Here is a 16,107-nt window from a genome sequence, read left to right on the forward strand (position 1 = left end):
AGCTGAAAAACGAAGACAAGTCTCATGACTTGACAGAAAACAAAAACAAACAATCTGATGAAGAGCAGGTGTCCTCGAAACGTCACCAGATGCAACAAATAAGGAATCTGGAGTTCTGCCTTGTGTGAACCGTTAATTCTTGTTCTTTGTCTCATCAGTTGGCAGCCATCTTGAGAGGGCACCATGCAATTATTTGAGCATTTATTTTGAAGCATTATCTAAAAAAAAAAAAGAAGAAGTTTACCCCAAAGTAAATCTTTGAGTTTTCCCTTGGAAGTGGGTAGTTACTTCTACCACACTTGCTGTTGTGGAATGCTCTGATACATTTCAGGGATTTCGGAATTTTTTGAGTGCCATGTCTCTAGTGTACAGAGACTCAAAATTTGCCAATTTGCTAAAATTTTAAAGAATGTTTTTTTTTTTTCTGTCTTAAAAATTTTAACTGAATAGTTTTATAACGCTTGGGCGAAAATCTCTTTAAATGTGCAACATTTGCTATTTTCTGATATTTTGTAGACTAAATGACATTCATAATGATTAGTCAAAAATGTCTGTTGAAGGCTGCAGTTCACACATAATTTTCTTGTTGTTATAAATAAAATTGTATGTATTTTATATTATGCAAATATAACCAAACTATTTTTATTTTTTAATTAAAGTTTTATAAAAAAATAGACTTTAACTTTACTTGGCTTCCTTGGTTTCATTTTTGTTATGTGTATTTAGCTTATTTTCATTTGAAAATTAATTAATACAATTCTAAGGTTCCCAAATAAAAATGATAAATTCACCTATTTTGTTTTTTAAAATAAAAAGTCAAGACTTGCATGTGGAGATGTTCCAGTTTTATTTAGCGACATCCTCAATAAATATAGCACCATTTCAGATCAGAGACCACTGGAAGAAACAGGAACATGGTTGACCATGAGATGTTCTCAGATATCCAGATTAGGAATCCTCCTATCGTATTATTTTAAAATTAACTGTAGTTCACATGGATGCTATAGTTCTCTTTAACAGGGGTAAATTTATACATTAGTTACAGGTAATCAGTATATCCCCAGTCCTGCAGAGGACGTATTTGCATCAAGACCAATGTATAATCCAGTCTGACATTAGGCTGTCAGCTTCTAAATAAAAACATAACAAACATGCATTGAGATAATGTAAAATATCCACAGACATGGGGCTTCAAAGTGACACTTCATCACAATGTGCAAAGTGCACTTCATAATGCCAACACCACTGACCATACAGACTTCCGCTGGAAGAAAAAGATATTTCAGTTTAGGTGTAGCTGTTCAGCTCCTGTTAGTGGCCTCTAGTGACTCTTCTACGATAATTACAACATCTAATTTGAAAAAAAAAGGCTTCTTCATAATACAAATCAAGTTTTTGTAAGTATTACAAAGACTTAAACACTTTTCTACTCTACATCTCATTAAACAATGCTTACGGTTTTAAAACTAGAAAGAAAATAATAAGAAAAAAAGAATCTCCTTTCTTTAAACAATACATGTACAGCATGTATCATTGGGTGATTTTGCTCAAAAAGTGACCAGAGGGAGGCGCTTTATTCCATGAAAGTGTACAGCATAAAAGTTATAAGGCAAAAGCTAAACATCCTATCATGCACCTTACAAAGGTGAGCAGGGCTCTTGTTTTGTTTAAGATTTGATTGTAATGCTGTTCGTTCTGTGACATCCTTCTATTTCATGATGTTTGTAGCTGCTAAAAACATTTCCTAGTGTTATAGCTTGATATCATTTTCATCTTCATCGGGGTGTAAATGGTACTTGCATTCCCCGTGTGCTACAGTTTCAAATATACATCTTTCTAGTTTTTTTTTTTTTTTTGAACAGTTAACCCTTTAATAGGACAGTTTAATCTGTTTTTAGCCTATCAGAATTATTTCCAGCTATGTCCTTATTTTATCAAGAGGCATTTCTTCTTCATTTATGAGCTATCATTTCCCTCCCCGCTACTTTCTGAAGTTTCCGAGCTGAACACCCCTCCGTCCGGTCACGCAGCGAAAGGTTGCCGGCTGTATGGCCCAGTATTTAACAGGGTTGGCAAAGAGACTGATGCCAGTGTACGGATTCTTCTTGCTGTCGGCCCTGATGGGGCAGAAGTCGTTGATTCCCACACTGCTGATTTTGTTGCCATGGAGGAAAATTACCTGAACAGATGGACAGGATTTTGTGTTAGTTATTCTTCTGCTTTTTTTTTACAGCAAACTACGCATGATTAAAAGTTATGCGTTATTACTGCTTTATTGCTACACTGGAACCTCATAAACACAACCCAATAGGAGAAATGGTCTGTTAGGCATTACTTAATGACTCCAAGTTGCTAAGTTAAAGGAGTCTTGTCTTGCTTGGAAGTCTGAAATATATTCCATCAAACATATTTTTCCTTTTTTATTTCCATTGTAACTGAGTCATTCTACAAGAACCATATCATGACTGTGAGACTTTTTTTTAACTTCTGCTCAAGCTACTCTTATATTGGAGTAGTGGTGGAAGCTCTCATGTTTGTTCCACTTACACATTAGCAGCTGTGAGTATGTAAGTGGAAAAAAGTTACACCAGGATTATACTTGCTTGTGGACATACACACAGACAGCTGCAGACACCACAGATGTGTAGTTTTTTTGCTAAACTTTTGGAGTACAAAACCTTTGGAGTACACCATGAGAACACATCCACAGGTGATGCACTGAAGTGTTGTGCCACACAAATTTAGAACACACACAAACATAGACCCTCATGTCAAAGTACTTCAACAAACAAGTCTCACAAATCAGCAGACATCTTAAAACTCCTCCAGGCACTAATTTGGGCAATTATTTTAGAGGATTATATACATTGCACCTTTAAGTTTAAGTACGGAATTATTTTGTCATCATCAGAAAAGGGTTTTGAAAAACTGCATTCCACCTGTAAGGTTTTTTTTTCTTGTAGTGCAGTGACCCTCAAGTTCACTCATATGAAATAATGAAAATGCTCAGATTAGAGGAGAACCTGCATACTCAGGGACATATAAAATATAGTCTGCACTCACATCCACATGCAAGAATAGGCTCGCGTAAAAAAGACACTGAAGGGAATAATGCCATACAGGCCTAGACATCGGTCAGCAAATCTTTGGCAACCACAGAGTATAGTTGGAAAGTGGTTGCTGGGTCTCATTAGGTTGTCTTTGTTTTGGTTGCTGAAGATTTTCCTGTTCACCCATAGTTTGCATGGAAGACCCCGACCTGTTTGGACACTCACCACTTAATAGTATTGAAACAGTTGAAAACAGAATGGAGGTTTCAGCTACTTTCAAGGCGCATGGAGAATAGCAAGGGACTTTTTCACCAATTTCACCTACAGCCAGCTAGCAACCTCCAACAACTGCTCACTGATCGGTTGTTGCCAGGGGGTCAACAATAAGTCTCTAGGCCTTTGTCAATTTGGTCTAAAACATCTGTAGTTATAGTAAAAGGAAGATCAACCACAAATAAAGTTTGCACAGATATGACTTACAGAGGTTTGAGTTGTGCTGCTAATTTTATTTTACCAAAGTAGCAGCTTTGTGACAGTGTCCATATCTCACCTGTAGGTAGCGCAGGGAACTAAGGCCAGGTGGGACCTTTCTCATACGGTTGTTGTCCAGGTAGATCTCACGGATTTTCGGGGTGTTGGCAAGGCTGCCATTTTCTACATACTTGATCTGGTTAAAAGCTAGTCCTAGCCTGTAAAATTAACAAGTTATTAAAATATAGAAGCTTAAAAAATTTTAACATCTTGCATAATTGCTTAATATCGGTCTGTCGTTCTTAACTTATGGTGCCCTGGAGGTGCAAGATTGCAGGTGGGAACTAAAATCAGTCTTTAGGAAATCATTAGTATCATGCTGTGGAGTGAAAACACTATAAATTGTGACAGTGTCCCCCCCCCCTCCCCTTTAATTCTGGTGTCAGTTTTATTTCTGAATGTTTGAGTAATGTTTTAATAAGTCTCAGTTTGATTCAACATGAAAACAGTCACCAGTGTTTACAAATTAGTTATTCCTGCTGATTGAAAAGTTAACTTAATCTAACCAAAAGCATGAAGGAGAAATCTGCGTTAGTGAAGGATGTCTTTGAAAAAAATCAGCTTTTAGGTTAAAGGATTGGTGGTTTTCACCTCTGCAAGTTTTTATATCTGATGAAGTCTTCTATTTCCACCTTAGAGATCTTGTTGTAGTCCAGACTCAGTTCTGTAATGGAGGATGGGAAATCTGGAAAACACAACATACACTGATTATAAGCAGTTTAAGTAGCACATTATGATGCTTTATTTCTTATGATCTTTTGTAATGATTTGACAAAAAACTTGTCAAATGAAAACATCATATTAACTGAAGTTAGCGGTTTTACGGCTAAGTTTACTGTGTAGCTGGGTCCCAGTGTGTAAAACTGTCAGTGTATGAGGAGAAAGAAAAGCGTAAAAGCGCACTTTTAAACTGAATTGTTTAAAACAGTAAAACATAAGATGAGTGATATCCTACCTTTTGGTATGGAAGTTAGTTTGGCTTCCGCTATACCGATATACAGAGTCGACAGGCCATTAAAAGCTCCTATCTCAATTCCACTGTTGGTCAGAGGGTTGGCCCCCAGCTCTATTTGAGTAAGCACAAAACATCTGGTTTTATTATTAATGATTCATTATTTCAATAGAGAACCTGCATCAAGTGAACTACAACAGATCTATTGTAATGACATTCTCATCTGTTGCTCTTGGAGATCTGTACAGCTTTGTTTACATTCTCTATAAATATAATTAATCAATAAGCCTGGGCAGCTTGCAAAGTCTTGACAATAGTCTTCTAAATGATCTGTTGATAACAAAATCTTGGCTTGGTCCGCATAAGGTCCTGAGGTGATTGTGTTACTGATCGTATCATTCTGTCACTGCTGTAATGGCATAACTCTTTGTCCAAATGAACTGTTATGTCTGTTTTCCACTGGTCTTTTGAAGGTGATTTATTGGGTTTTTTCATTGTTTTCTGTCTTACAATACACACTGTTACCATGATGGGTGCTCCTATTAAACATGGTCAAAGTTTCAAATAATGAGGTCATGTGCATGTATAAGTAATTCTTGTGAGCCAAAGGCTCAAGCCTAAAGCTTTTGCTTTAAATGTTTAGTTTTAATCTTTTTCATGTTTTATATCACCAATAACATCATCTTATGCACACATCTTTACTTATTACACAACATTTTCACTTATTTCAGTTCCACCATATCTATGTGGACATATTCACATTAAATTAGACTTAGCATGGGCAGTAGAACCCTTGCAGATATGATATGATAAGATATGAGAAGATAAAATTTATCATACAAACACTAACAGTTATATAGTGATTAAACCACTAATACTTTGACCATCAAGAGGTTGTTTGTTTAATCATGAGGGGAACCTTTGAGGTATTCTAACGAAGAGTTTTTAGTTACCTAAATTCAGTTGCATGTTAACCAGTACAATGTTTTGGACTAACACAGCTGACCAAGTGACCTGCAGCCTAGAGCCACTATGATTTCCTTTAACCATCTATTCCTTAGATTGATTGATATGGAGACTATTGATATAGAGTTTGGATGCAGTTGTTGCATTAACTATTAGTTTATCGATCCGTAACGACAGAGGTGGCAGATGGTAAAATACTATATTAGTATGAGTAGGCAGTAGAAGTTGAAGGCAGTTGAAAGGCAGTAGCAACCAGCTTGTTTTATTATGTTGGATTAAGAGCTTTTTGGACCTTTGTGTAAGTCTGCAATTACTATTCATGCTTATCTAGGTTATAGCCGTTCCTTCATTCTGTTTGATTATCTTTTACTGTTAAAGTAATGTTATTACCTCCTGATGATTCCTCTTTTGACTGAATAAATAAATCTTCAGACCTTTCCTTAACTAAGAACCATACACCACTGCCTTTAGAGAACAGCTATAGTTAACCAGATAGAAGAACCTAAAACTGGGTCTTACCCAACACATGAAGTTTCCTCAAGCCCTTAAATGCATCCTTCTGAATTCTGTCGATCTGATTTTCATGAAAGCGGAGTTCAATGACATTGGGAGGCAAATTTGCAGGGATCTCATTCAGCATGTTGTAGGACAGATACAGCAGTCTGAGATTGTCCATGTTTTTGAAGGCCTTTGGATGAATCCTAGAGATCTTGTTGTTGATCAGAAACAGGCCCTGTTTTAGGGAAAAGGGGAATTTTAATAGAGCTTTATAGATTCAAATTCAGTTTTGCTTCATTTCCTGCACAAAGTTAAAGAGTGGAAAGTTTGAAATGGCAAAGAATGAACTTTTCTGGCCAACATTAAACCTGTGCTCGGTAAAAGGGTTTCAACAAAGAACAACATATGCTTATGATTGAAAACATTTATGTTTTGCTCAGGTTATGTTGTGCTTTTTTTGTAGTGTACTACAATAGTGAGACTTGAATCATAATGAAGATTTTATTACATTTTGAATCAATGAACAAACTATGAAGTAAACAACATTCAGCACTATCAAGATCCTGGTCAGTTGCACTATTCAAGTACTGTGACTAACCACAATAATAGCATGAAGTTCTGGTTTTGTTCAGTGTTTTAGGCCTTGATGTGGTTTATTTTCAGCTGAGAAAACATTATCTACAGATCAAAGATAAAGCTTCTCCTCAGCAGAGTTTTATAAAAAGTAGCTCTTTTTTTCCTTGAAGGCTGCTCTTGGACTGAAATCAGTGCATTGTTTCTCCCTATCGCATAGCTGTAACAGTTACAAGACAGCATGGTCAGTCACTGATATCCTGGAGCTGAATGTGATTCATTTTAAATTTCAGAACCAGGTCTGTTCTTGTTGCCTTAGTACTAATTTGTGCTGTTTTTTGTCTTTGATGTGTCTCAGTTTAAAGCTCTAGAGAGAACAAAAAATGTGGCCAGTTTTATTTCAAAAGACCTCATCAGCTGGACATTATATTATGTTTATAACAACAGTCAACTTTTCCCACATTGACCCATGAGTATTGTAGGGTTTAAACTGCAAATTACACATCATTTATTTATTAGCAGAAATATTTACATTTATGGTTCATGGTTCTAATTGTTTTATTTAATGTATCATTAGGTCTGAATTTATGTAGTGTTAAGTGTACCATTAACAATTAATGGTTACCAGATTTTGTACCGTACTGACTTAAGTGACTTTGATGTTTCATTTTGGCCTCTTAGGGCTGCACAGTTAATCCAGTTTTAGTTTCAGGTACAATTTTGGCTCCAAGCAAATATGAAAACAAGCTGATAAGATCAAACCATTATTATGCTGCATCATTTCTTGAAATTATGCTTCACTTTTGTGTTTAATTATGAATCCAGTGCAACATTTTCTTTAAAATGCTGCATTTTCACCCCTTCTGACTTCCTGCCGAGCTGCGATGCATTTAGCTCAGGCATGATGGATCTCTTTGTGGTAATTTGTGATTTCATTATAGACAAAACTATCCATGATCATTACTTTTGGCATAATCAGAAGTCATACACGTTTTTGGCATTGTATTAAGTGTAAGAAACTATGCAGTCCTGCCCTCGCTTTGAGCTATTGCGGCTTGGATTTTTCCTAATTCATGGAAACTTTTAAACAAGAGGGTTTACTGGGGGAATAACTGTAAATGTAAATGCTAAGACAACATACCATCAAACCTAATAATATACCTATGAGCTTCACCTAACTTTGTATTCTTGGGTTATTGTACAACAGGACATTTGCAATAAACAAAGGCCTCAGTCACAGAGGTCAGTTTAGAGTTCTACTCTGCCCAGCTTAGAGCAGAAGAGCTGTGCTGATGTGTGGATGCAGTATGTTTGAGTCAGCTCTTTTAATCTTGAGTAGAAAGATTGGTATGTCCAGTTATCCAGCATTATTTTTAATGATGTAATGCATTCCCATCCATGTGCAGTATATGAGCATTGCTAAAACTTGCATTCTTTTGTAGTACTTCTACATAACATATGGAGGATGCATAATGTGACTGGAACTTATTTTCTTATGTAGTTTGGTTTTCTAAGGTGGACTGATGCCATTCAGTTACTACATTTGCTTGTAACTAACTTGCCGGCATGCTTCTTCATATGTTAGATGTTTAACAGTAAGTAGCTGTGATGTTCAGTGCACCATGCGCAGGGTAAACTAGTTCTTAAAGGATGTCTTACATAAAGCTTGTTGAGGCCTTTAAAGTCATCCTGCTGGATTTCAGTGATATCATTGTTTTGGAGATCAATCATCACTGTGTCTTCTGGAATCTTATCAGGAACGGATATCAGACCTGTTAAGAAAAAACATAAATGCCTATTTAAAGGAAAGAGTTGGATCAAAAATGATGGAAATAATTGGGGGTTTTTGTTAACTGAGATACACATGTGAAAAAGAAATAGTTGTCTTTCTGATTATCCTAGGTCTCTACTAAAATATCAGTGGGTCATATGTCTGGGGTAATTATACCAAATATATATAGCATAGTATTTCAGAAAAAATCACAAGCTGCTGCTGCGTGTGCCAATAGTATATGAAAGTTTGGTTAAAAAATTTTAAGTTATTGGAGTGATTGGCAGTGGACCCTTGGGTGTTTTCATAGCTTAATCCTAGTACCAAAGTATAAGAGAGCCCCACTTTACTGTAAGTTGGGCTTTTGGAGTTTAATGTAGTTTAGTTCAAAGTTAATTTTAATAAAACTTTGACCACAAAACCAAATAGAAAATTTTATTTTTTTGAAATGCTGGAAATGAAGGCTTTCCTGTTCCATTGGTGAGTTGTGTATGAAAATTGTTTGGCTGCATTGCCCCTACATTTTAGAAAGTTCACATTTTCTGTATATATGATGCCAAATTTCATCAGTGTCTTAACATTCATATTTTAGTTATATAACAACAGTTTAACAGTCAAATTGTTGTTAGTCCTGATCACTTTTTTAAATTCATATACTGCAATGCCTCCTGTAAACCCAAATCAGCAAATGACTAAGTACTATCTCAGATATTCCTCTAAAGTTTGTGGTCTTGATGATGTTAGTCATATATTCACCACCCAACTGCTGTTAATCACCAAGGTTTAGGCAAGCATGTCTTACAAAATGTCATTAAAAAATTTTTTAGCAATTATTGCTCAAGTGAATTTTGGATTTTGGAGACTGCTTTCAGTAGATAAGTCCTAAAACCTTGCAAGGCAGAGGTTGCTGATCTCCTTTTATAAAACTAATATTAAAATAAATATTTATTTTAAAAAACCTTTTTCACATAGACAAATACAGCAACTCCTACATGATTGCTGTTCTATTTTATGTATATGAGTGCCGGAAATAGAGAAGTAACTTAAGGCCAGACTAAACCATAGTCATTTTTTTTGTCATTGAATTTAACTGGAATATACATAAGATTATCACTAGCCTTACCTTACCATCTTATATGGCAGACTTAACATAGAGTTTTGAATAGAATGTGTTTTAGCACACTCCATGTTTACATGTTTAATGTAACATAATGAGTTACTTCAGACTGAGTGTGTTCTAACCCTGGTCAGAGCACTGCACCACTCTGGGTGAGCAATGACAATGAGCTGGACAGTCCTCATCATTGTAATCGTCATCGTCATCATCATCGTCCACCTCGTCGTCATCGTCATCATCATTTGAATCCGACATCATGATTTCATGGATTTTTGTGTCATAGTTTTTCAGGTAGTCCATAACATTGATTGGTTGGTAGGGTTTGGCATTGCCTAGCGCCAGCAGGCAAAGCAAGAGGAAGATCCTCATGGTTTTATTAGAGTTGTGGTTAAACAGTAGCCAAGGAGAACTCTAGGAAAGACAGGATAAATGAATGAAAAAATGAATACATTTACAATTACAGTTGCATCGTTGCATCCATGGTTGTTCCACTGGTGATTTTTTTTTTTTTTTTTTTTTTTTTTTTGTACCTGAACTTTTATTTCAGCTTGAACAAAACTGAAATTCACATACCAGTTATTTTTCTCAGCTCACTTTCTATCTCTACTATAGTGTAATAACTGAGTAAAATGGCGCCTACTAGACTTGTTAACCCCTCTTACTAGTGTTCTTATCATCCTTGTTTAAAGTAACTCACAGTGCCACGTTTAAGTAGTGCCCATTGTGGAGGTTGAACTTGATTGCATCACAAGAAAACTTCATTAATTAATTACCAGAATAGAAAACAGAACAAAACAGTTCTGGCACAGTATAAAGCACACTTACAGGATATAGTATTTAGTTAGCTGAGAACTGTATTCCAACCTTCTTTTAATGTAGTGATCTATCAGTCTTTTCTTGACTACATTTTTACTTAAAAAAAACTTCTGCAGCTAGTGCCACAGTTAGGAACCACTGTAATGTAAGATTGCTGATCATTCTGACTGTTGTGCTGCAGTTTTTCCTGGGTTGTGTTTTTCCTAAAAACAATCCAGTCAGAGCTTTATAGGAACCACCATTCTAGATTGTTGGTGGTGTTGGAGCTATATAAAACTAGTACTAATTTCACCATAGACATGAGCAGGTTTTAGTGCATGAGTTCAATTTCATTTTTACAGCTTGATTTAAGAATATTACTAAAACAGTACATTTGAAAGTGCATGTGGACTTCCTGGAGAGATCAATTTTCATAAGTGCTACCCTTTTTTTCTACCAATGTTTCCATGAAGCTCTCAAAACCTCCTCTGGAAAGGAGTTCTTGCAGCCAACATAAATGTTTCTCCAGCTCTCACCTATTCACCATCTGTGGTCATTCACAACATGATTTATATATCCTCCTCGATTACATATTCACATAACCAGTAGAGAGAGGCTGACATTGTCTGGTTCCGTGCTTCTGCTAATCTTGATGGATTCTGAGCCGTGCAGTTGAACGTGCAGTCCACCCACAAATATGTGGTGGTGGTCGAGCATCTGCTTTGACAGCAAATACTGCACAGCACCGACCCCCTTCCTCTGCCCCCAGTCTGTCTGTGTTCCACATTTGAACATTTAGCCAAAAAATAAATAAATAAATAAATACAAATACATCAAATGCTTCATGTATGCTTTCCAATTGTGCAGTAAGTTGGGAATAATTCTTCTTTGTTGTTGTTTTCTTTTCACTGAGTCAAACAACCAGTGAAACCTTAGAAGTTTCACTTAACTCCAGTCTGACTGGCGCAGCAAATATTTACATCTAAAGAGGATTGCATTTCATAAGTATTCAAACCAGATGTCTTTCATTAGGACTCTCATAATCTTACTACCACTTACATTGAGTAATTATCTTTAATATCACTTGGTCTCAATTATTACATGTCTAGTCATGAAAAGGTCAGAAAATACTCATCATTTTCCATTTCTAAACATCCTTCAGATGTCTTGTTCTCTTTGATCATCTGTCCTGAGTCTAAACATTCACTTTACAAACACCAAATGTAAAACTGAAGCTATAACCAAAAGTCCTGGGCATGCTGATGATGATTTCAGAAATAATCAGTAAGAAATAGACACATTCACAGTCAACACTTAATTGATAATCTGATTTATGCCTGAACCTTTTATTTTAATTTAGGGATTTTTTTTAATATTGATACCAGTGTTAGAGCCGTCTCCTATACATCTGGCATAGGAATTTTAATTAGAAACAATAAACTACCTTTTCCTTGCATTTATGCGTTTATTATTGGTACCATGACCAGATTTTGTATTTTTGTCAAATGAGCAAAGACCTCAAGCAATGCATAAATTGTTACTCTTCTCAGTATAAAGCCTAAAATTAGACATGGTCTTTCAACATGAGACATATAAACTTAACTTCACTGTAAAATAATCTAATCATAATCTTATTGCATGCAAGTAAGTATTTATCAGTATCAGGATGCCCTGCCATAGCCATCAGCAGTTTAAATTGAAATTGTCAGATTAGAATTTGCAGCCTAGTAATTTGGCTCTACCAGAACACCTCTAGTAACTTTAAAGTTAAAGTCTTTCTAAATGACCACAGTACCATTAGCTTGCTGCATTAGAAATATGAATTGGTGTTTTTATAAATAATAAATAAATCCAGGGTGTGTCCTACCTCAGCTGTCAGGTGTGTTTATGTCCTGGTTTAAACCCCACACAGTGAGCAGAGCAGCAGCAGGGTCCAGCTGGAAGGCTGAGAGTTGGATCCTCAGTCAATACATTCCCAGTGAACGAAGAACAGCATCACCCTTCCTCTCCGGGAAAAAAAAAGGGAGAAAAAAAGTGGTCCCCTGAACACCCCCACCAACGGAAAATTTCCACTGGTAAGGGTGAGAGGTTCGGTTTTAGTAAAGAGCTCTTGATTCTCTGAGTGATCACACCATCTGCAGGCCTGTGGGACTAAGTTTGAAAAGGCATTGTTAAGAGTTTAGTCATGTGCTTTTCATCAGGAGCTTTGAAGTAATGCCAGAATAGTTAGATTTAGACTCCTGTATGCTCAAGTCTTTATATATAGAACATACTGGTAGGTCTGTCACCTCCCCTCCTTTCTCAGCCACATTAACTGTTTTACATCAGTGTGAATGGTTTCTTCTCTGAGGCCCATTGGCACTGGGTTAATGAAGGATAGTACTGTACAGCTGCTGTAGCGGTTTCATTTGTCTAATTGAAACAACAGGGTGGGGTTGAGCCTGCCTTCTCAGAGATTTTAGGGTGATGATGAAGGACTGGCAGACAGTTCATTTAGGTCAATATTACTGAAGACCAGTGATCAGAAAATTTGAGGTAAACATGATATAAGGACACAGCAATAGTCTCTGAATATAGTTTACCGATAGAAAGTGGAAATGCATTTATACACTTTGGAAGAACTTATCCATATTATCAAAGTGGCTGAAGTGTTTTTTTGTTTTGTTTTATTTTTAAGCAAACAAAAGAAATGTTTGGCACTCAGTTTTCATTTTTGTGCACAAAAGTAAATTTATTTGGCAGATTTACTTGTATTTAAACTGTAGAGATAAGTAGAAACATAACTGTTGTGTTTTGCATTTTTGCAAAGCTGCTGTCATGTCTGAATAAAGGTGTAAGGAACAGTTACATAACAAACCCTATGATATGTCTAGACCTTTTCTGTCTTCTTTCCAGAGCCTATTTTTTATGGAAAAAAAGAACTGAGAGCAATTTCCATTATATCAGCCCGCAGGCAGATGTCCACAATTCTAAACAACTTGTTAAGACGGATTACTCTTTGGCAATGAAGTGATACACTCTTAAGGTGATACAACATACCATTACAGTCAGTCAGAACTGGCAGCTTGGTGTTATAAATGTCCTGTTTGTGGATTTGGAAAGCTGAGACAAAAGATAATTGGAGGTGATGCTTTGCAACATCAAATTAAAGTTTACTATATATTGTGCTCTGCGTGATGTTGTCTTAACAAGACACAGTAGGAAATCTTTCAGCTTTACATTTGAAGCAGGAATGAGAAGTACCTCCCAAGAATGGAAAAGCTAACAGAGGCTTGTTCCCTCAGGGGTTCAAGTGTTATACAATTCCTTTTTCCATTTACTTCTGGTATTTTCTGCTGAGCTGAGCTGGAATTGCACAACTTATGGCTGAGCCAGACCATCCAAATATGCCCTGGTTTGGCAGTCAGAAGACCCGAAATGGGATCGGGTCTGTTTTGGTTTCAGTGAATCTTCTTGGTGGGGAAATCAAATTTTCCAAACCATCACAGATCTGGTTAAATAATCATCACATCAACAAGGAGCCTTCTGACTTCTTTCATGTGCAACAAACTCTTTGAAGGAAATTCCTAAACGTAAGCTCTCAGTTTTATCACTTGTTATTCCTACCACTAGCTTTTGAGTTGGTACAGCAATAAATAAACTCATGAACAACTTGTGGGAAACACAGCAAAAATCTGATTTTACCTCCAGGCTAAAAAAAGGAAAACGTCTCTTGTTCCCAGAAGCTGGAAAATCGACATGCCCTGTTGATGTATGCCTCTCTGATGTATGGTTAGAACATGTCTCAAAGTTTAACTTTTACTTTTTAAGCTTTCATGAATGTATAGCTAATTTTAATGTTTAAATTTTTGTGGTATTTTTCATAACTGGCTACATATATTTATGTAATTTGTCTTTTTAAAAGCGTGTTAAATAATCTGCTTGAGGCTAGTTGGATGCATTTAAGAAGTCTCACAGAACTAAGTCCACTTCACGTATTAGATACCAGTAGCTTAAACACGTCCACCTTCTTGGTTAAAACCTCAGACTCAGTTTCCAGCTCCCCATAATTACTGCTTCATAGCTGTGTGCTGAAACAATAGTCTCTTGGGAGCCAGATTGTCAGTTTAAAAGATGCCATTTTCCCAAACATTGGAGGGATCTGATTAGACCATGATGTAACCCTACATGAGAGTTTTCTCTTTTTTGTGCCCTGTGTGAGGACTAAGACATTTAAGCTATTTGTCTGCACTGTAAGGACCACTAGCCCCACAGTATATCCTGTTGCATCATGTTGATCTGGATGGTGGGTGGTCCTTTTGTCTTTCTGCCTACCCAGAAGCAAAGGCAAACTTCAAATTATTGAGCTTCTTTGTCTGAGCCAGGTATCCGTCATGCTGTCGTTTTCTGTTTTCATGCACACGAGCCCTTCGAAACCTCATACCTCTCAGCTGACTGGTCTGCCACAGAAAGATTTAATTCAGTAGCTGTAATAATCCAAAGAGGGGAAACTGGTTTGTGGTAGTGAAAATATTCTATGGCGTAATTGTTGGATTTATTGTCTTCAAACTGCAAATTAAATGTTAGAGATTATTTCCTGATGTGAGATGGTCTGCCTGACTGATGGAAGGCGGTCAGGATGTCTCTTCTCTCTAAGGATCTCATACTTTCCAACCCATCAGACGTCTATGATGGCGCTGGAACGGCTGGAACTTGTTGTGTTTTTGTGTTAAGGAGAATTTCCTCCATCTGGTAATTTCTTTTAATGCCGTAAGTCACCGGGGCAACTTCCAGGGCATCTAGCCAAAGAGTTGCCTCAGTGCTGTTGTTGCTTTAGTGCCACAGGAACGTTTTGAAGCCAGGAAACATTTTTAAAAGAGCTGTGACCCTGCAACTTAGTGTGTTACCTGTTTCTGGCACTGTTACCCAGCCAGGCTATACAACAGAGCAGTGTTCACTATCCCCACACTCCACCATGATCTCACCTCAACACAGTTCCACCTGACACTAATATTGATTATTGGTGTTTTGATTGTTTGTTTTTCTACTTTTGTTTTTTGCTTGTTTGTTTTAATGTGACATATATTCTTATTCATAAAACTAGCTTTTGCTCACAAGTAACTGTTAGTAAGTACATTTAACTGCTATTCTAACCGAATTTAGTGATTTAACAATATATTTTAGGTATTCTCACACTGTTTTACTTCCAAATCTATGTCAGTGGTCACCTGCATTTTTAGCTTATGACCCCTTAAAACTAAGTAATTTTTGTTTTTGCACTGTGTTGGAATATTTATCCTGTACTTTACCAACATTTTGCTGCTATAGTTTGCATGCAAGACACAGACTTATCTCGAACACGGTGGTCTTTTCCATCGAACCTTAAGATGTTCTGCGTATACATGTTGTAAAAAGTAGTCATTTGTGTTAATGTTACCTTCCTATCAGCTCAGTGGTTATTCTCCTCTGAATTCTAGGATCAACATTAAAAAATCTGGCATAACTTTCACTCAGAGAATTGATGCACACTGGATATTTTCACTTTTTATGACCATTCTCTGTAAAACCTAAAGATGGCGGTATAGAAAAATTCCAGCAGATCAGCAGTTTCAGAAATACTCTGATCAGCCTGTCTGGCACCAACAACCATGCCTCAGTCAGACTCAGTTACATCACCTTTCTTCCCCATTGTGATGCTCAGTTTGAACTCCAGCAGGTCTTCGTTACCATGTCCTTATGCCTGGTTCCAAACATTTGTACCATGTGACTGGCTGATTACATGTTTGCGTTAATGAGCAGTTGAATGGTGTGCCTAACAAATTGGCTGCTGATTGTAGGTATCTCAGTTTTGGCCAAGTGAACAAAAGCATCATAG

General features: G+C 36.7%; 2 protein-coding genes across 2 annotated transcripts in view; one reads left to right on the forward strand and one right to left on the reverse strand.

The window, feature by feature from the left end:
* The window catches only part of cenpp (centromere protein P), a 93,922-nt gene that overhangs the window by 50,373 nt on the left and 27,442 nt on the right, over positions 1 to 16,107 (forward strand). The gene's annotated exons all lie outside the window — the stretch shown is intronic.
* Positions 1,846 to 12,463, reverse strand: aspn (asporin (LRR class 1)). Its single transcript, NM_001279604.1, is given in 8 exon segments — positions 1,846 to 2,179; positions 3,601 to 3,739; positions 4,173 to 4,266; positions 4,537 to 4,647; positions 6,019 to 6,232; positions 8,230 to 8,342; positions 9,584 to 9,869; positions 12,121 to 12,463. Coding segments are annotated over 7 exon segments (1,113 nt in total). The 5' UTR covers positions 9,828 to 9,869; positions 12,121 to 12,463; the 3' UTR covers positions 1,846 to 1,981.

The sequence above is a fragment of the Oreochromis niloticus genome, linkage group LG5 (genome assembly GCF_001858045.2).
Source record: "Oreochromis niloticus isolate F11D_XX linkage group LG5, O_niloticus_UMD_NMBU, whole genome shotgun sequence".
Taxonomy (NCBI): domain Eukaryota; kingdom Metazoa; phylum Chordata; class Actinopteri; order Cichliformes; family Cichlidae; genus Oreochromis; species Oreochromis niloticus.